The sequence below is a fragment of the Excalfactoria chinensis genome, chromosome 4 (genome assembly GCF_039878825.1).
Source record: "Excalfactoria chinensis isolate bCotChi1 chromosome 4, bCotChi1.hap2, whole genome shotgun sequence".
Classification (NCBI taxonomy): Eukaryota; Metazoa; Chordata; class Aves; order Galliformes; family Phasianidae; genus Excalfactoria; species Excalfactoria chinensis.
Genome location: NC_092828.1, coordinates 55489659 through 55509309, shown reverse-complemented (window position 1 = coordinate 55509309; position 19651 = coordinate 55489659). Strand labels below are relative to the sequence as shown.

The 19651-nt window shown below is 41.4% G+C and overlaps 1 protein-coding gene across 5 annotated transcripts in view; it reads right to left on the bottom strand.

Moving 5' to 3' along the window:
* LRBA (LPS responsive beige-like anchor protein) overlaps positions 1-18797 on the bottom strand; it is a 363878-nt gene extending 345081 nt beyond the window's left edge. For all 5 annotated transcript variants that reach the window (XM_072334558.1, XM_072334559.1, XM_072334561.1 and 2 more), the window contains exons 1-2: positions 18567-18797; positions 17966-18292 (exon numbers count right to left, since the gene is read on the bottom strand). In XM_072334558.1, coding sequence (XP_072190659.1) covers positions 17966-18181 — 216 coding nt within the window. In that variant the 5' untranslated portion in view covers positions 18182-18292; positions 18567-18797. The remainder of the gene's footprint in view (positions 1-17965; positions 18293-18566) is intronic.
* Between the last annotated feature and the right edge of the window lie 854 nt (positions 18798-19651).

Here is a 19651-nt window from a genome sequence, read left to right as displayed (position 1 = left end):
TTGTCTGTCTCTCTTCCTCAACTTTACAGCAGTCAATGAGATTCTAATAGATAGAATCCAATCCTGTAGATGCCAACAGGTAAAACATAACTCATTAAGAAGTATTTTGGCCTGCATTACTTTGAGTACTTAATATTCAGCAAGTTTCCTCTGTGACCTGAAATTTTACCCAGTAATAGCAATACCTCAGAGGGAGCATCCCTATTCAGTTGTCTACTAGTTCAGGTTACAAAGATACTCTCCTGCTGTAGCACGTAGCACTTTGATCTTTCTTCAGGTAACTGAAAAGTTTAAAACTCTACAGTTACATTTACTAAATATTACCATCAGTAAAATAAAACATGACTGAAAGAACAACTGGAAGTACATATTAAGGCATTACCACCAAAATTCTAACAGTGAGATGAATAAGCTCTCCAAATGAAGATACAGTAGATCTCTGGTTCACCTGGTGTAACATTAGCGGTCAGTGCAGACTCCACCATCGTATTTCTATCTCAGAAACAGAAGACAGGTGTCTTTGTATGCTGTGGGATTTTTTAAAGGGCCACTTGTTCCAAGAGAAATAACTCCCAAAGAAAAAAAAAAAAAAAAAAAAAAAAAAAAAAAAAAAAAAAAAAAATCAGCTCTTTAAAAAGCAACTATTCTTTTATACAATGCAAAATGAGCTGTATTTCATATGGCATTATAAATGCTCCTCTTCAGAAAGGTAATATCAATAACCACATTCTCTTAATGCTCACAGATGCATTTAAGATATGTTCACAAAACCATTTTTTGAGATGAGGTGGGACACACTAGAAAACTGTAAAATCCCAAGTCATCTTTGCAGCAGACTCGAGCACAAACACAGACCAAATAAACCTACAGCCAAGTAACTGACCACGCATATTTCTGATAACCAGGAGTTTTGGGGGTTTTCCCCTTATGGTTCCTGGAAGTTTCACTGATGAAATATTTTGTAATCATCAGAGGCACACATGACTGAACCTCACCCATTTTTCCTCTTGGTTTGCATCACATCTGTACACATCTGCCAGTTTTTATTACTGCATGCCATTATCACACCAAAAAGAAAAAAATAAAAATCACACAAAATATGTAAAAATTAATCACAGCACACTAAACAGTGCTACAACAATGAAATTCAGAGGGATGGCTGCTCCAGGCAAAGTTTTCCCCATGAAAATTAGATGATTAATTCTAGAGCGACATGAGTTTTGGAAAGATGCGATGCACTGTTATGTACCTCCCTGCCTTGAACACCGGGAAAGCAATTAATTAAGAGTACTGCAGTGTGCACCTGGAAGGAAAAGCTGCAGTTCGCCAACCAGACACTACTGTTCACTTGGCTCACACTACCTCTGCAATCGTTCCACAGCAGCTGAGGATCAAACCAGATGTAGTATTTCAGATGCACATCAGAATGACTGTATATAATCCTTTTGAGTAAACCTTGCAATGTTTCCGTGGCTTCCTTCCAAAACTCACTACAGTGATCTCCATTCACAGCTTTCTCAGCTCTGAAGCACTGCCTGCTCCAACCCACCATATGTTAGTACATTAGTTGTTCTCTATCCTTCTGACACAAAGGAACTATGTTACAAATTACTGTTATTCACTGTCTTCTCCTATCAAACTCTGTGAAGCTATTAGGATCAAAATTGGCATCTTTACCCAATTTTGCTTTGGTGGGGACAAATGTACAAACTCACAATTGGCTGGAAAAATTCTCCTGGTTATGATAGTAGCCAAAGCACGGCAATCCACTCATAAAAAAAGAAGGTATGTTTGGCCCCCAATCATTGTATGAAGAACAATTAACACAGTCATTTTCCACCATCTCTCTCCTTCTGACTCAGCTAAGCAGCAGTTCAAATATTGCATCACATGTGCTTCCAGATCTCCCTAGCAAAGATTAGAGATTGGTGTTAAGGCCAGATATACAAAGCAGAGTTCTATTCGGTGTATCCAGACAACTTTAAGATCTTTAGCCAGACTTCTGTTAAGACACTGAGTTTTATTTCTCTTGCAGACAAAGTTTACCCATCATTTTTGTGGTATTCCACCTCATCCTCAAAGTCCAGCTAAAATATTCTCCATTTAAAACACACATTTGCAGTCAGTGCACAAGGCTGAACTACACTCTGTAAGACTCAGTTGTTACTCATTTTAGTATTTCAATTCCAACAACTCCAGGTCCTCAGCAGAACACCCTATAAAAACAGCCTTTTAAATAAGAAAATACTTCTTAAGTTTTTACACTGCCGTCCTTAATGTCACTAAATGATTGAGGGCTTTCTGGTACCTGTTCTAAGCTGTCCCACCATCCATTTTGTGAAGATTTATGATTTCCACTTGGGACAATCTGTAGAATAACTGTATAAAATACTAGCTGGCCCTCTGGCTGGTATTATGCAGTAGGTCACATTAATATACTGAATCCCTGGCCTTATAATCTGTATTTGACAATCTTTCTAAGAAAGCTTTGATTGGTAACATAGATTATTTTAAGTGCTATTTCAGTATAAGCTTTTCACTACTGGAACTTTAGAAAACGTTGCTCTTCTCCCAGTTATTTGCATCTTTTGTTTTTTCATACATCTTTTCTTATAAATTTTTCCAAATAGGGCAACAAACACAAAAAAAATCATAACTATAGACTGAAAATGTGTATAACACTCTACAGAGTATAAGGTCTGCATAATACACAAGAACAGCACAGCACAGAACAGAAATTCAGACACAGAGGGACAAGCAAAAGAGAACTGAAGAGAGACTCATGTAAAATGTAATGAAATGTAATGAAGCTGTGAGTAATACAAGACAGACAAAGGATAGGTAAAAGGAACAGCAAAGCCAGCAATAACTTATGCAAATTCATCTAGGCTGAGAAATAGATGTAAAAGATATATAGTTCTACAGATTTACAGTACCACCACCTCAAACCCAACCATGGGCCTTCGCTAATGGGAACTTCAATAAATTGATTTTAAAAAAAAGAAGTCTGCAAACATCACAGAGTCCTAGAATGGCCTGGGTTGAAAAGGACCACAATGATCATCCAGTTTCAACCCCCTGTTATGTGCAGGGTCACCAACCACCAGAACAGGCTGCCCAGAGTCACATCCAGCCTGGCCTTGAATGCCTCCAGGGATGGGGCATCCACAGCCTCCTTGGGCAACCTGTTCCAGTGTGTCACCACCCTCCATGTAAAACACTTCCTCCTAATATCTAACCTAAACCTCCCCTATCTCAGTTTAAGACCATTCCCCCTTGTCCTACCACCATGCACCCTTGTAAACAGCTGTTCCCCCCACTTTTTACATGCTCCCTTACTCTTAAATTTGAAAATACATATTTTCAAGTGTTGATTAGTATGGAATTTCTTCTACCTCCTACTGGCATGACAGGTGAGCACACACTCTGCAATACAGAACACTCCACATTTTTCTAACTGAAAAAGAGAATCATACAAACAGAGGTTTTGGCACAGCCACCACATTATTTCAGCTCCATCACCTGCAAAGTTAAAAACAGCAAGAAAAGAGCCCTACCTTTATTTACTCAATTCCTCCGGTAAGTGCAATAACATCTTGAAGTTTAAATTTGTACAGCCAAAGTTTCCTGCAATGCCCTTGAAATGTTTGGAAACTTTCCTCCCTAGTCAAGTTTTCATTTTCTTTCTGAAAATTAGGTGACTTTTTTCTGTTTAGTTTTTAAGACAATTAAGAAGGAGTGAAGCAGATTAATATTTCATGCAGAATAAATTCTCTTCCAGAGAATAACATTCTGCAGAGGCACAAGTGTCTCACGTATCACTACTTCAGGCACACAATTACACTGTATTTGTTTCATACATCAAAATCCCTACTTGAATGTGTTCATACTATGAAATTGTAGCATTAGAAACATGAGATCACCAAGGTTGGAAAAGACCTCCAAGATCATCACAGTCCAACCGTCCACTGACCTCCACTATTTCCCCACTAAGCCATGTCTTCCAGTACAACATCTAAACACTTCTTGAGCACCTCCAGAGACAGTGATTCCACCACCTCCCTGGGCAGCCAGTCCCAGCACCTGACCACTCTCTCAGAGAAGAGTTTTTTTTTTCTAATGTACAACTTCAGTCCCACCTGCCACAACTTGAGGCCATTCCCTCTAGTTCTATCACAAGGATTCAGCATGTTGTTTAAATAGACGGCTGCGTGCAAATTATATTTGAACCTCATTCAGCTGTTTGATTCTGGAGACTGGTAAAACTCTCAATGCCACCACAGGAGCAAACATCGCAGCAGTTTTCTCTTCTTGTAGGTGGGCACTCCAAGCAAACAGACAAGGCTACTTTTGGCAGCAATATAGCCCTCTGTTGAGCAGAAAATACACACACAACCCACAGAAAGAATATTCTCTCCAAGGAAACCTACCCACAGAAATCACTCCATCACTGCCATAGTTCTGCACCGAACCAAAGACTAAAACACTGGCTTGTGTGAAATAAAGCATGCTACAGAACAGAAAAAAGCCCACTCCACAGCGGTCCTTTAATTCCTAAAATGATACCCATAATTAAACTAAAAAATGGGTGCTGAGCAAATATTTATCCTCAGCACGTTATACTTTCACATGGCACTACAGACAGCAGTAAGCGATTCCAGGTGATCAGAAGAATGCTCTTATGAAATAATAACATTTAAAAAGTAGGGGGAAAAAAGGTATCTATTTATCTTGTTATGTCCTGTTTCTCACTGAGTTCAAAACCAAACTCATTTCAGATTTTTAGAGCAGCAACACATTTGGAAGCCAAAAATGTGTGAATGAAGTCAGTCAGGAAGGAAAGTAGAACAAAAACAGTGCTTCTGAAGACCATCATAAATAAACTGGGACATGTATCCATTTAAGGGAGAATTTTAGGGAGGACACAGGACTTGCTTTCTGTGCCCATGCCTCCTATTGCTACAAAAAGCAGTAATAGTTTCTATTCACACACTGCATATGAATGTGGATTTTATAAAATCACCTCATTTACATATTTCAGCATTTAACATGCATTTGGTCCACAAAACATCTTAACCAGCATTAGTTTTTCATATTGAATCCAGAGGTAGATTATTGTGGATGTGGACCTGCTGAAGCGCATCCAGAAGAGGGCCACAAGAATTATCTGAGGGATGGAACATCTCACCAGTGAGGACAGGCTGAGAGTTGAGGCTGTTTAGCCTGGAAAAGAGAAAGCTCTAGGGAGATCTGATAGCCCAAATCCCTCAATCCTTATTTGGAGAAGAGGTGCTCCAGCCCTTGGATCGATCCCCTTTGTAGCCCTCCTCTGGGCCCACTCTGACAGCTCCACATCTTTCTTGTGCTGGGCACCCCAGATTTGGGCACAGTACTCCAGACAGAGCCTCACAAGAGTCGAACAGAAGGGGAAAATCACTTCCCTCACCCATCTGGCCACCCCTCTTTTGCTGCAGCCCAGGATGCAGAACAAGATGCTGAGAACAAGAGCAAAAGCATCAAGATTAAGTAAGGGGGAAAAAAAATAAATAAATAAATACAGTTTGAGAGTTAATTTCCATTCTGCATCCAGCTTTCCAAGCTTCTCAATTTGACACACTAAATCTACCTAAGGGAAACCCTAAGCTGGCAAGTTTCCTTGTTACATTTATACACATGGTTTAAAATATATAAATATATAGTTTATACATATACACATACATATATATATGCATAAAGAAAGAATAATTAAAAAAAACAAAAAACAAAAAAAAATCATTTCCACACTTTTTTTTCTGGGTGGGGCTTTAATTTGCTGTTAGACATCTTTTCAGTTTGTTGGCAGCTTCTCTCAAGATGGGACACAGAAGTACTAACTACACTCCTAAAACAAAACCCACTTGGAAACTGGGACATCGCTATTCAGCCAAATGACAGCAACATCTAGAAGCAAGGAACCCAGGCTTCTGTTGTGGTTTGCCTGAGGACACTCAAATTCTATCTTTTTGAAAGATGTCTAACCATGTCAGATCAGTCACCAGACAAATCTTTCTACCTGATGATACATCACCCGCAAGCAGGAAATCAGGACTCTGTAAGTCACAAAGAAAATATGATTAAAGCCTCAATAGATGGGCAAAAAATCCATGACTTCCAGCTTCAAACCCTTCCACTCACATATGCTGCAGCAGAACACTTTTCCCACGTCATTTCTTTCCCTGCTCTAGAAACTAATGGTAATTCTTACTCTGTACGAGCCTAGTCTTTGCAGGAAAGGGATTGGAAATGTTCCTTTACAAATCACTTAAAACACCATGGCTATAGACTTTTGTCAGATGGCAATTTGAATGTCTTTCTGCTAAGGCTAGAATTGAGAGCAGCTTTCATTTCCTGCATAGGTGAGACCGCTAAGTCATCAAATTTCCCACAGCACAATATACATTTCTCTTCCAAAGACACATTCAGAAAGAACACTACTTCTTACTGCCAGGTCTCGGAAGAGTCGTGAAATAAACATCTCCTGAAAGGACACTGTCACTGCCAATCAGCTTACCCAGAGTAACTGCAGCATACAGCAATATTCATGGCTCCCCAGCCCTGAACCCACAAAATGCTTGTAATTTGCGTTTGTGACCCAGAGTGGGAGCAGCTGATGCCCAGAAAGCTGAGAAGAAGGCAAGTACAGGAAGGACAAAGCAGAGCATCTTGGTGTGAGGTTAAACTGCCAATTATCTAGTAAATCACAATGTTGGCACTCTATTTTGGATGAAGAAATGGCCAAGAAAGCAAGTCAATCAGTGGGCGTTCACTGATCTATATAAAGACAAGCTGATGGCATAACATGTGCCTGAGCAAGTGGCAACAGAGAATTCCATTCACAGAACTTCACTGTTGAGATGGGCACCACTGCCACCTCCTTTCAGTCAAGCTTAAATCCAGGAAATCATAGAATGGCCTGGGCTGAAAAGGACCACGATGTCATCTTGTTTCAACCCTCCTTCTATGTTCAGGGTCACCAACCACCAGACGAGGCTGCCCAGAGCCACATCCAGTCTCCAAGTATGGGGCGTCCACAACCTCCTCAGGCAACCTGTTCCAGTGTGACACCACCCTCTGGGTGAAAATCTAAAGCACTACGAACAGTACAGCTTCCAAACATGACCCTGTGCTGTAGGATACAAAGGATGAAGAGCTTCTTGCAATCCTAATCAAAATACTATTCCCAGCATCTAAGTATTCCCTCATTCAACAGCAACATATTATTTACACACAGCTCCCATCTCACATCAGCTATTTTAAAAGAAGTTCTAAAAGCACAGCCAGTTATTCTATTTCATAGTCCTTATCAGTTGCCTAAAAGTCGATATAAAAGCTTTTAAGTTCCATTTAGCTAAGTTCACAGCTACAGACAAATCACATGCTTAGTTTCAACAAAAACATTTGCAGGAGGCAGATGCATACTGCATTGATAGTTCCCATTTGTTTATTTAGCAGTCATGCTGTGTTACCAACATTAGTCACTTGATTCCTGTTCTCTCCTATGCCTCACATTCTCCACCAATTGCATTTTTGTAAAAGGCTCTGACAATTCTTTTCCTATATCATCGTGGGTTTTTTTGGTTTTGTTTTTAATATTACATCTATGATTCTGCATAAAGATTTTCATTCTTTTTAAAATGGATACTTGATTCCAGGGTCCTTCCAAACTGTTAATAATCCTATAAAGCAGATATGTCCTTAGGAACACAGTTTTAATCCTAGGAAGTGCAATCAGCATTCCTATAGGACGACTACAGTAAGAGATCACTAACATTTAGAGTTAAGTCACAGAATCAGCAGAGTTCACCTTCTTCTACCAAATAGCTCAACCCTAACACCATTCCAATCATACCTGGGAAAGAAATTGCAGTAGCTACCCAAACCTGCACTTAGTTGATAAAGAAACTGATTAGTGAGACCTTTATTAAGCCAACATTCACTATCCTAGATCACGCAACTACATATTTCACAATCCACTAGAAGATGCAACTGGTTCTCTTGCTGCTCTTTTATAAAAGAAAATGCCCTCAAGCCGCAGTGACCATCTCACCTGCTGCTTACTGGTGCCTCCAGCCCTTCAGCATTCCCAGAAGAAAGAATGATTATGTTAAGGGTCATGGCTGCATAGTTAGAGTTACTGCTTCATAGGGCTAGCCCAAAATAAACCTAAGCATTTTAAGGTCTACACAGGGCAAATGGAACAGACTTCATTTCATTCATTTACTTCCCTAACTTGAATCCACACCACAGAGAAGATTTGCTGATCGCAGTGAAAAATGGAAGGGGGAGGTGGACAAAACACAGTTCCACAGATCAAACGAGTTGTGACCATGATTATGATATTCAATTGCAAAGGAAAGATAACCCAGTAGTTTCACATTAGTAGCACTGCTTTCTTAGTTGGATCAACATAAAAAATAAGAAGATTTTTCCCTAAAAATTCAAATTCCAGCCTATCAGTCACATCGAAATTACCTTGTCTTATTTGAGTTTCCTGTAAAACATATATATAATTTTTCAGCTAAATGTACATAGAATAAAAAAGCACTAATAGAACTACTCATACATAGGTTGCCATAAAGAGATGAGCAGTACAAACTTGCAGAGGACTTCACGGAAAGCAACAGAGCACATCCTATTCCCACTAGCTGTTCTTGTTTAAACACCACCTCAAGACAGCTATTAATCAGAAAATCATGCCTGGGACATAGCTGATCCCAAATCCCCAGTTATCACTAGGGGAATATGATGCAACGGAAAGCACTAGGTTTTCTTCTCCATGAATTAGTTTATATTTGGAAACTCTTTATTCTATTTGTGAAGCCTTGAAATCTGTAGCACGGTAGAAAGGCAAGCTCTTCATAAAGTACAATGAGCTTGTAGCATCGGCATAAAGAGTGAAGGACTACAGTGTCCAAAGAAAACGTGCCATTGCAACTACTCGTGTAGCAATCATTATTTTCAGCAGTTGTGCAAGGATGACTCTCGATCGCTATCTGCTTTAGATATGGAGCACAAAATACTGCAAACAGCAGCCTCCACTAGCCACATAATGTATTATAAAAGCAGGTGGCTATGGTATCCTGTTTTACACAAATGAGTTAGAGCTCTCAGATTCCTGGCACACGGCCAGAGCTCCCAGATGGACAAAGTCTGAAGGTTTCCCCAGAAGAAAAAAGAAAACGACCAAGACAGCTTTGGAACTGGCTATAACAGAATTAGTATTACACTAAAGCATAATGGGAAAATCCAAAATTAGTTAAAGCAGAAGTGTAACCTAAATTAGGGCATTAGTAACTAGGGCAAGCTGATACAAAAAAGAATCCATCATGCAAAATGTTATGAAGAGGCCAGCAAGGCCTCGAGGGGCTGGGGAAGACACATGAATGGTAGAAAGTTAGCTAGCTGTAATTAGTGATTATGAACAAGAACTTTCTTCCAGATTGACCCAATTAAATAGAAGTTCTTCAAAAAGATATGCAGAAATTTACTTTACGCAAGACTGAATTTGACAGAAAAGATTCTTAAGCATTTTACACACAGAAACCCTGAAGGAGGCATATAGTTATTTCACATCTAATGAATAAGCTGCAGAGGTTATTTAATCCATGCAATAAAGTTTCCTCCTTCAGCTTCAGAAAGAACTCTGTGACTGTGCAAAGACAGACGTCTCAAGTATTTGAAGTTAGTCACTTGTTCAGTAAAAAGAGTCAAAACACCACGTGGGTTTTAGAATGACCACAATTTTCCCCATATGAGAAAAACAGAGTGAACGAAAATGCAGAGAAAGCTCATCTTTATCTTCCATCAGACTTGAAATCTAAGCACACAAACACACGTGATGATTTCCAGAAGGCTGGATCCTCAGGAAGCTGAACGTACACTTGATTAAGCCAAACTAAACACATAACCAAACCAACCTTAAAGGAATTATGCACCTTCCCTTCTTTTCCTCAACCCCCAGCTTTAGTCCAATTCAGCCACTCCATAAAACTGCTTTTTAACCAAATCTGCAGACGTTGGTTCATTCCTCTCAATCTCTTTCAAAATACGGGAATAATTATCTATTTTTATCTCACTCTGCATTGTCCAACCTTAGCAGCAACCTTGACACGCCATCCACCTATTTCCATGATGCTTTTGACTAATTTCATTCTACTCCTTAATCCGAAAATGCTGTTCCTGAGCCAGTCCATATGGCTGCTACTTTACTATGCTATCCGTGCTGCTGGGTCAGGCCAACAGTCCATCTAGCCCAGCCTCCTCACAAATGTAATAGAAATACTACGTAAAGAGAGAAGCGATCACACAGTGAATACTGGACTCTCCTTTCTCAAAGGATATCAACTAGAGAGAAACTGAATAGATGCATCACCATCTAGAGAGGAATACTAAAGCATGTAAAGCATGCCACAAACAGATTTTAAGCAGGTTCACTTGTAAAATGAACTGCTAAAAACTTCTATCAAATATTATTAAGACAAGATTTATATGAACACTTGTTTCTGCTTTGTCTTCTTGGCTTTATCTCGGGTTTGCACAGAACTTGCTGATGTCAACACTTACAGAAAACAGACTACGCAGCTTACAAGCTTTCACAAGCATCTGAAACTTCAGATTGGCCACATATATATAAATATGTGTGTATATATATACATATAGGCTTTTCCTCTTACTAGCTAATTATATATATAAGTAGCCAGTATATAAATAAATATATAAATATATATATATTCAGTATTTTCCTACATGACCTTAATAATTTGACCTCAATATTTTCTCCTAGAGGGTGTTTTAAGTTGCAGTCACAGAGCTGACATGATACAAATTAGCTCTACTTCAGAGCTCAGACCATTTTCTTCCCAGCTTCAGCATGTCTACGTTAAGACTTTCATTATCAGCTCACTCTACATTCCATGGATTTCTCAAATAACCACAAAAGTTCCTTAAATACCTACACTTAATAAGCATGGTGGTATTTCCATTTCCACTGACTATACACTATTTCCAATGCCTGAATTTTGGGGAGTTTTGATGCACATGCACAAAAAAGACCTCAGATCAATATTAAGTGTACCCCAAAATACTCAATATATTTTAGTAAGGTGATGGTTTGTAATCCTTAAGTGAACAGCAAGCAACCCTCATTGCTCAATAAGTTTGAACTGAGTAAAGCCTGGTGAAAAACATATCTCATCCTCATTTACTCAGCCAAAACTACTAAAATTATCCTTGACTTTAATTGGATCATCAAATTAGATGCCTTCAAAAGCATGAAGATGACTTGGAATCAAGTAGTCTATCTAAACTCACTCATCAAACTGAGCATTAGCCACCCATTATGAAAGGGATGGTAAGTAACTTCTTTTTTACTATTTCAGACCTATTTGGAAGCAGCACAGATCCACTTGTTTACGCACACAAAACAAAAAAACAACAAACTATTGATGACCTGGACAAGGGGATGAAGTGCACTCTCAGTAAGCCTGCAGAGGACATCAAGTTGGGAGGTACTGTTGACTTCCCTGGGGATAGAAAGGCCCTACAGAAGGACCTGGACAGGCTGGATTGCTGGGTTGAGGCCAGTGGGATAGGTTCAACCAGGACAAGTGCTGGGTCCTGTAGTTTGACCACAGCAACGCAAGCAATGCCACATACTAGAGGTAGAGTGGCAGAAAGACCATGAGGAAGAAACAGATCTGGGTGTGTTAGCTGATACTCAGCTAAATGCGAGCCAGCAGTGTGCCCACATAGCCAAGAAGGCCAAAAGCATCCTACCTTGCATCAGAAATAGTGCTATCAGCAAGAACAGAGGGCTGATCAGCCCCCTGCACTCGGCTTCGGTGAGGTCACACCTTAAGTACCGTGTTCAATTTTGGAACTCTCACTGCAAGAAAAACACTGAGCTTCTGTAGCATGACCAGAGAAGAGAAGCAAAACTGGTGAAGGTCTGGAGCGCAAGTCTTACTAGGAGCAGCTGAAGAAAGTAGGATTGTTTAATCTGGAGAAGAGGAGGCTGAGGGGAGATCATATTGCACTCCACAACTACCTGAAACGAGGCTGTAGCAAGGTAGGGGTTGGACTATTCTCCCAAGTAACGGTGATACAACAAGGGGGAATGGCCTCAAATTGTTCCAGGAGAGATGCAAGTTGGATGTTAGAAGAAATTTCTTCTCTAAGAAAGCTGTCAGCCTCTGGAACAGGCTGCCCAGGGAGGTGCCTGAGTCACCATCCCTGGAGGCGCTGAAGAAATGTTTAGATATTGCACTAAGAGACATGGCCTACCAGGGAAACGTTGGTGGGCAGCGTGCAGTTGGACTGGATTATCTTGGAAGTCTTTTCTAACCTTGGTGATCCTATGATTACTAAGAAAGCCGAGTGTCCATTTTACTTCTATAAAAAGAAAGAAGAAACTACCAGCTTGACCTAGTTAAAGCCACTGATTTACCTTATCACCTATAATGTAAAATGGACAGAAGTGACTGAACTAGGATAACTGTAGCCAGAGGTATACTTTCTGGGAACCTAGGAAAGATGGTACATATTAAGAAATGCTCTAGAAACTCCTTGCTTTCTCTCACATGTCACCAGTGTTGTTTAGATAGAAAATAAACCCAAACACTTTCTAAAACATGCACCAAGGTAGGCAAAACAATGCACAGCTCTGAAAACATTCGTGACACATTTTTGACTACTGTAATGCATTCAGTTCTATCAGCATTAGCTTAGTACTTTTCTCTAGAAAAAGATGCACACAGTAAGTCATGGTGATCAAAGATAAAGAAAAAGAATTTATTTCATAAAAATCCATGATATTAGTGTTTCAGAAGCATTCATATCAGATTAGAAACTGTATTAGCAGGTCAAGTAATTAGCTTTCAGTATCAATAATGATAAACCGAGATTACAGTACAGAGAACACAACAGTGGAGAAATGATAAAAAGCAGCAGGAGGTACATGAGCAGAAGGGGAATAAGTGCTAGTCCCAACACGTATCTATCTACAATTTGTTCCAGAAAACAAATTACGTGGTGCTAGGGAGAAAAGTTCCTTTAAAAAGAAAGACAGTAATTGCTAAGAATTAGTTTTAAAAAGCTTCAAGTTTATTTTTGTTTGTGGTTTGACATAAAAATCTGGCAGAGACGAGAGAGGTGAAAAAATTTTTATTAGAAAAAGCTGTTTTTCTCTTTGCTCTTCAGATCCAGACACTTTTTAATCATCTTTGGATGATAAAAAATGTCATTTGTACTTCCTTAGTAGGGGAACCTTGGTGAGGACTTCATAATGCACAAAGAGAATTGGAAGCAACAGCACATGATCCTCACAGAAGAAAGGGACAAAATCTTATAAGCCTCCTTTGCAACACAGCCTTGGGGGGGGGGGGAGGAAAATCTATAATCAAATCAAATAGCAGAATCGATATTATAATTAATAGAGCAATTAAAAGCACTAAAGCTTATTTAAAAAACATAGCTTAGAGCAAGGCACAGCAGCTCCTCAGAGATGGGCAGAAAGCCTAAAATATCTGCTCTCTCTATACAGTATGCAACTTGAGACATGAGCAAATTCTGACATGAAGTCCTCAAATCGAATTACGCACCAACATCACACAGAAAGGCAATAGCTGTACAGTCATCTGCTTGAAGCACGGCTGAATTTTGCCAGAATATCTATTTCCTTCTGCAAGTTCAATAGAGTAGCTAAACACCGCACACACACCCCACTCATTATTAACAAAGCACTTTCCAGTGAGCCTTTTACCCGCTACGGAGAACTAAGTTTTATAGATAAACAAGAAATTTACAACAGTAAGTTGGAAACAGCACGACTCTGACATATGATACAAGAGAAGCCTGCTGAGAACAGAGCTGAGCAGAAGCTCCAGCCACAACTTTAACCTAGAAGAATTTTAGCCTAGAAAATCTCATATTGCAGATGTGTATTTCCAGCACAGTTTGCCCGGCCTTCACAGCAGACTCAGAAAATACATCTTCTAACTTGAAATCCTCAGATCCTAAAAATCCCTTACGACACCAGAACACAGAACTTGTAAGAAAGAAGCTTTGCTAATGGTTGAATTATTTTTACTGCTCTCTCTGAAAAGTTCCTCAATAGCAGCAGTGTCTTTCTATGACACTTTTTATTTTACTACAAAAAACACGAAGTTATTTTAAGATTGTAACACATTTCAGTGTAAATCACTTATTTCCCCACTCTACCATCTTCTATTAGAAGTTTTTTGGTTTTATCTTAATCTTAATAATCTAAAGGAGAGAGGGTGGAAGAAAAACATGAGCTAAGAGGTCATAGTCAACTAGACATCTAACTTAAAATGAAAGGGCAGTGTACATGATTATTAAGGAAGTATATCCACCATTTAGCCTACTGCCTTTCAGAAAGATAACAGAAGAGATTATTGCATGAACAAGAGCATATTCCCAGACTTTATCACAGAATAAAAGACTTCCTGAAGCTCAGCATCTTCCTCCTCAGTTTTAAGTAGTGCTGAAACACACAAAGCCACACCTAAGGAAGGCTGGAAAATTAGGTTCTCTGAGAACACTTACCAATACAGTGCTGCTGAGTTTGAAAACTTCATGCCCAAAGACAATGAAATGAAACTAGATTTTTGACTCACAAAGCGCTTGTTTCACTGCTAAACAGGGAAATTGCTATAGCTGCCTCTCAGCTCCAAGATCCAACATTGCTGGACTGAATGAGTTATTTGCTCCAGTAATCAGGACAACAGGAGCTTAAATTTCTTTAATAAGCAGCAAGTCAATTACTGTGCACTTCAAATTCTTGACCTTTTGAGTCTTTCACGTGTAAAGCATGACCATCTCTTAAATCCTTAGGATAATGAACATCAAGACTTCACCTAACGCTTCTCTCGACTTAGTTTCTTAGTTTTGTCCAAAACTAAGAAATTCACCATAACCTGCATGTGCTACAGAAAGCTTGCAGAACATAATTAAGAATACCGTGCCTGCTCAAGTAGTTTAAAAACATAAAAATAGGTCAGCTAACCCTCCTTTACAAAACAAATGTCTTACCCGACAGAGCAGTTTTGCTATGAAGACTAAGCATGCAGTCACACCTTTCGACAAAGGTTTGCTCAACCCTCCCTTCAGTTTGGTCTCAAGACATCGCGTTATCGTGACCAAAAAAAAAAAAAACAACCCAGATGCTGCTAAACGTCCTCCTTGCAAATAACAAGAAGCAAGCAAACTGATTTCTGCTGGCACTGCTGAGATAGTGCAGTTATGAGTCACCAAACTGAAAGAAACTTGCTAGGAGGGGATACTTAGGGCTTAACCCCGCTATCAATGACAGAACACAGCATGATTTTCACACCCACCCACTGAACCTGCACACACATGAGTAAGTTCACTTCAAAAGCTATTGGGAAACAGATTGTTTTAAAAGCCATAGCCAAGAATCACTTTGTCACAGAAGGATCTTTTCTGCACACATGCGCAGTAAAGCACATCGTCACCAACAAACACTTCTCATGCCTCAGTTTCTGATCAGTGTGATTTTAAAAGTAAATCACAGTTAATAACTGAACAGAGGCAGAACTCAATGCCATGTGGATAAGTATTTTGTATAGAGACACCGATGCTTTAGCTTTTTGTGTTCTATACTACACTCACATTCAAGAAAGCACAAATCTTAAAAGTTTTTGCTAGATAAATGGGTAAGAAGCTCCAGAAGAAAGATGCTTTTTGTATCAAAACCTGAGTTCTTTGGCTACTTAGTATTTTTTTAGTATTCCAGTTCCAATCAAGCCCCTAAAAACTGAGAGATCCCCTCCCACCAAACCAGGAGCTAAATATTTTTTCCTTAGACTCGGGAAAACTGATGGACATGCTTTTGCTTATAATACCCCCCCCCCAAAAAAAAAAAAAAAATTTACATTGCATTCTTGCATAATTCAAGTATTGAACCAAAATTATGAAAGGTTAGTTTATTACATTATCAAATTATACATTGTTTCACAATACGTATCAACTTCAGCCACCCACATCACAGGCAGGTGTGCTGGAATGCTTGGGGAATCTTCTCAGAGAGGTCAGCGATGCTGTATTACTTTTACAAAGCAAAAAGACAGTTCCAAGCATCTTCAGAGCCAGAAACTCTTCCCAGCTTCTAACTGGGAAAAGATCCAGCAGAAGCACAGAATGGGCTGGGTTGAAAAGGACCACAATAATCATCCAGTTTCAAAGCCTCTGCTATGTGCAGAGTCACCAACCAGCAGACCAGGCTGCCCAGAGCCACATCCAGCCTGGCCTTGAATGCCTCCAGGGATGGGGCATCCACAGCCTCCTCAGGCAACCTGTTCCAATGTGTCACCACCCTCTGTGTGAAAAGCTTCCTTTCAAAACTAAAAATCAAAGATTCTCTGAATTAAAAGAGATTCAAAGATTCTCCTTAATTTTTGCTCCAAAACAGAACAGAACAGGAATCTCAGAATGAATAAGCTTTTTAACACTTTTGACTATTTTGCTCAACCTCTTTTGACTGCTGTAAAAAATATACTTCCTTCCTACAAGTGTACCTTCTCAAAAGGGCGTGCTAGATGAAGTAAAATATTAAATATTCCTGCCTCCTCGGACAAGCGTCCTACATCAAACTATTTCCCATAATTTCCTTTTGAACCTTCCATGCACAAATCTCAACACTGGGTTTTATTAAGTAGAATTGTCTAGTGCACGCCAAGCAACTTCAATCAACATCCCCAGTGTGAAGCACCAACCTAACAGGTGCTCTACAGTTCATTTTTGCCCATACTGCAACTGCTCTGTAGTGTGACTTTCAACCAAACAAATCTGTAAATAGTCTAAAAAGCAAAAGTTGACCATAACTGAAGATACCACAAACAGTCAACAGAGCACATTCAGGATTATGTATACATAAACTGCAAAATGCTACTAATTGTGTAACAGAAAACCAAACTGCATTTAGAAACCTGTATGTCTTTTGCATCGACCTTCCTTGTACCACACTTCACGCAATTACACAGTCTCACTTCCTGGTTTTGTCAGAAGCCACACTTTTTTTTTAAAGCCAAAGGTGCTCACTAAAAGCAAGGGGGAGGAACAACGAGGGCTTTTTAGAGAACTCTGATGAGTGAAGCATCTTTGTGAACATGAAAGACAATTCCTCCTAACATCTGGTCTCCTGCAGTAAACACTCTTGAACAACCAACCTTACAGTTTAACACAAGGCCCACGGAGCTTAGCAGTACATACTTTATTCATTTTTTTTACAAGTTGTATCCCCAGCTTTTAGCCAGATTTATTATTATGTATTAAAACTGCTCACCCTGTATCAGAGAATAGTGCCTGACTACTTCACTCATTACAAAATGAAGACACTTGAGATCAAGTTTTACTTTCCCCAGTAAAAAAAGTAAAGCACGTAAATGAGTTGCTTCCTTCCCCACTTCCTAGTAGACAGAACATCCGAGTTCAATGCCAGCAGAAATGGGCTCAAACACCTTCATGGGGGGAGCTGCTGTGGCTGAAGGCAACAACGTGTGTTTTGATGGCAGCTGGAGTGACTGATCAACATTTCACTTTCTCATTGAGCACACCTGTTGGAGGGTTCAACGCTGTAATGCACCTCAAAGCTCTGGTTAAGGCAACGCTTTCTTTGAGCCAAAACAAGGCCAATGCTGTTTGGAGCTACTTCAAGTTTAAACACACGTACAGGAATTCATCTGCCTTGTCTTTAACTTTTTTGAGTCATAAAAGCAAGCTCGCTAGAACCTAGTAAGCCAAAAGTGTAAATATGCAGACATTAGAAGACAGAAAAACAACGACAAACAACGAAACAAACAACGAAAAACAACGACAAAATACATGGGACCCTTCCACACACAGATGCAATTCTTCTCGTTTGCTCTCAAAAAGGAGGCCAACTTACCAGATTGAATATCGTATCCACGATGTCTCTGTTGGACACCTCTCCAACCTCCACCAACCCCACCAGCACGGCAAACTTCATCCTGATGCCTCGGATGGGGACTCCTGGATTCAGAGGCTGCAGCACGCTTCCCCCTTCGGCGGCGTTTCCTTCTTTCCCCGCTCCTCCTCCGCCATCACCTGTTGGCCGCACAACTTGTTTGCCGTCGCTCGCCATGGCCGGTGCCGTCCGCGCGGCGGAGCGGGAGGAAGACGCAGCCCGGGCCGACGAAGACCGTCCGGCCGCGCTCTCCTCACAGGAGGTGGCTGTCAGCGGCGGTAGCTCAGCCTGAAGGACGACCGAGACGTCAGCGAGGTCGCCGAGGTCAAAACACTCCCCCGGAGTACCCCCCCCCCTCTGGCGGGGTCCGCCCTCACCGCCCCGCGCGGACGGCGGCGGCCGCGCCTCTCCCCGCGGAAGCGTCTCCGAACGGCGAGAGCCGCTCGGTGCGGGGTTTCGGTTTTTGATGTTAAGGGTAGGACTCCCTCCCCTCGCCGCCCGGCTCCGCGCCCGCCCCTCGGCCGGCGCGCACAGGTGCGCCCGCCACCAACTTCGCACTTACCGCTGCGCCCGCGGAGGGGGCGCGGGCTGCTCCGGCTCCGGCGCGGAGGGGTACTGAGGCGGCGGCGCTACGCGCCCCTCTCGGCGTCCGCGGAGCACCTTCCGCCGCTCTCCCCGGAAGGCTGCCGAAGTTTCAGCCGCCGTCGCCTCACGCCGCGCTCTCAATTAGCTCCATCGCTTCCTGCCGACGCTGCCGCTGTCTGCCGCCATGACAGCGCTCGGCCCCCGGAGCGCCGCCGGCCGAGGAGCGGTGCGCCTGCGCGGCCGTGCGCGGGCGGGGCGGGCTGCTGGCGCGCGGGGAGGGAGCCGCCGGCTCGCGCACGCCCAGGTGCGCTCAGGTGCGCCAGGTGAGCGGGGGGCGCGCGACACTTCCCGCCGCGCCGTCAGGAGAGCGCTGCTGAGCCGGGGCCGCTGAGGCGATGCCGCCGGAGTTCTGTCAGCTGCGCGGATGTCCCTCCAGTCCGCTCTGCTGCCCTTGCAGCGTCTTTCAGCTACGTGAACAGCACCGAACCCCGCGATGGTCAGCTTGGACCTTTCGGCTGCCTCTTTTTTTCTTGATCGGCTTCAAGATCTCTATGTTAAAAAATTCACCATTTGTTGTATGCTGAAGGTGCTGTCGTTCTTCTCATGCAGAAAACGAAAGTTTTGCGGGTAAGGCTGGATTCACTTCATCTCATCTAATAATAGGCAGAAAATCAAAGTGAAGTATTTCTACTAGAATCAATACATTCATTTCCCTTTTTGGAGTCTTCTGGGGAAAAGAAAAACTCCTTAAATCGCGTCAGTATCCTCATGCTTTTTACATTAGCTTATCGTTTCACAACAACGTTGACAACACGAATATAAAACACCCGTATACTCTTGTAATTAAGTTGAATTGTAAGTCACTTGATTGCTCTCATTGAAGCACTGTCATTCTCAACACTTAAGTGGCATAAAGGCATGCACGGCCTATGGCGATGAACTAACTCCATGTAGTAGCCACTGATAACACATAATGCACATCACACTGGTTCCAAACAACAGCACCCCCTATGGAAGGTGTTAGAAAATTCTTAGTTACTCTAACCTTGGAAATCGCTATTT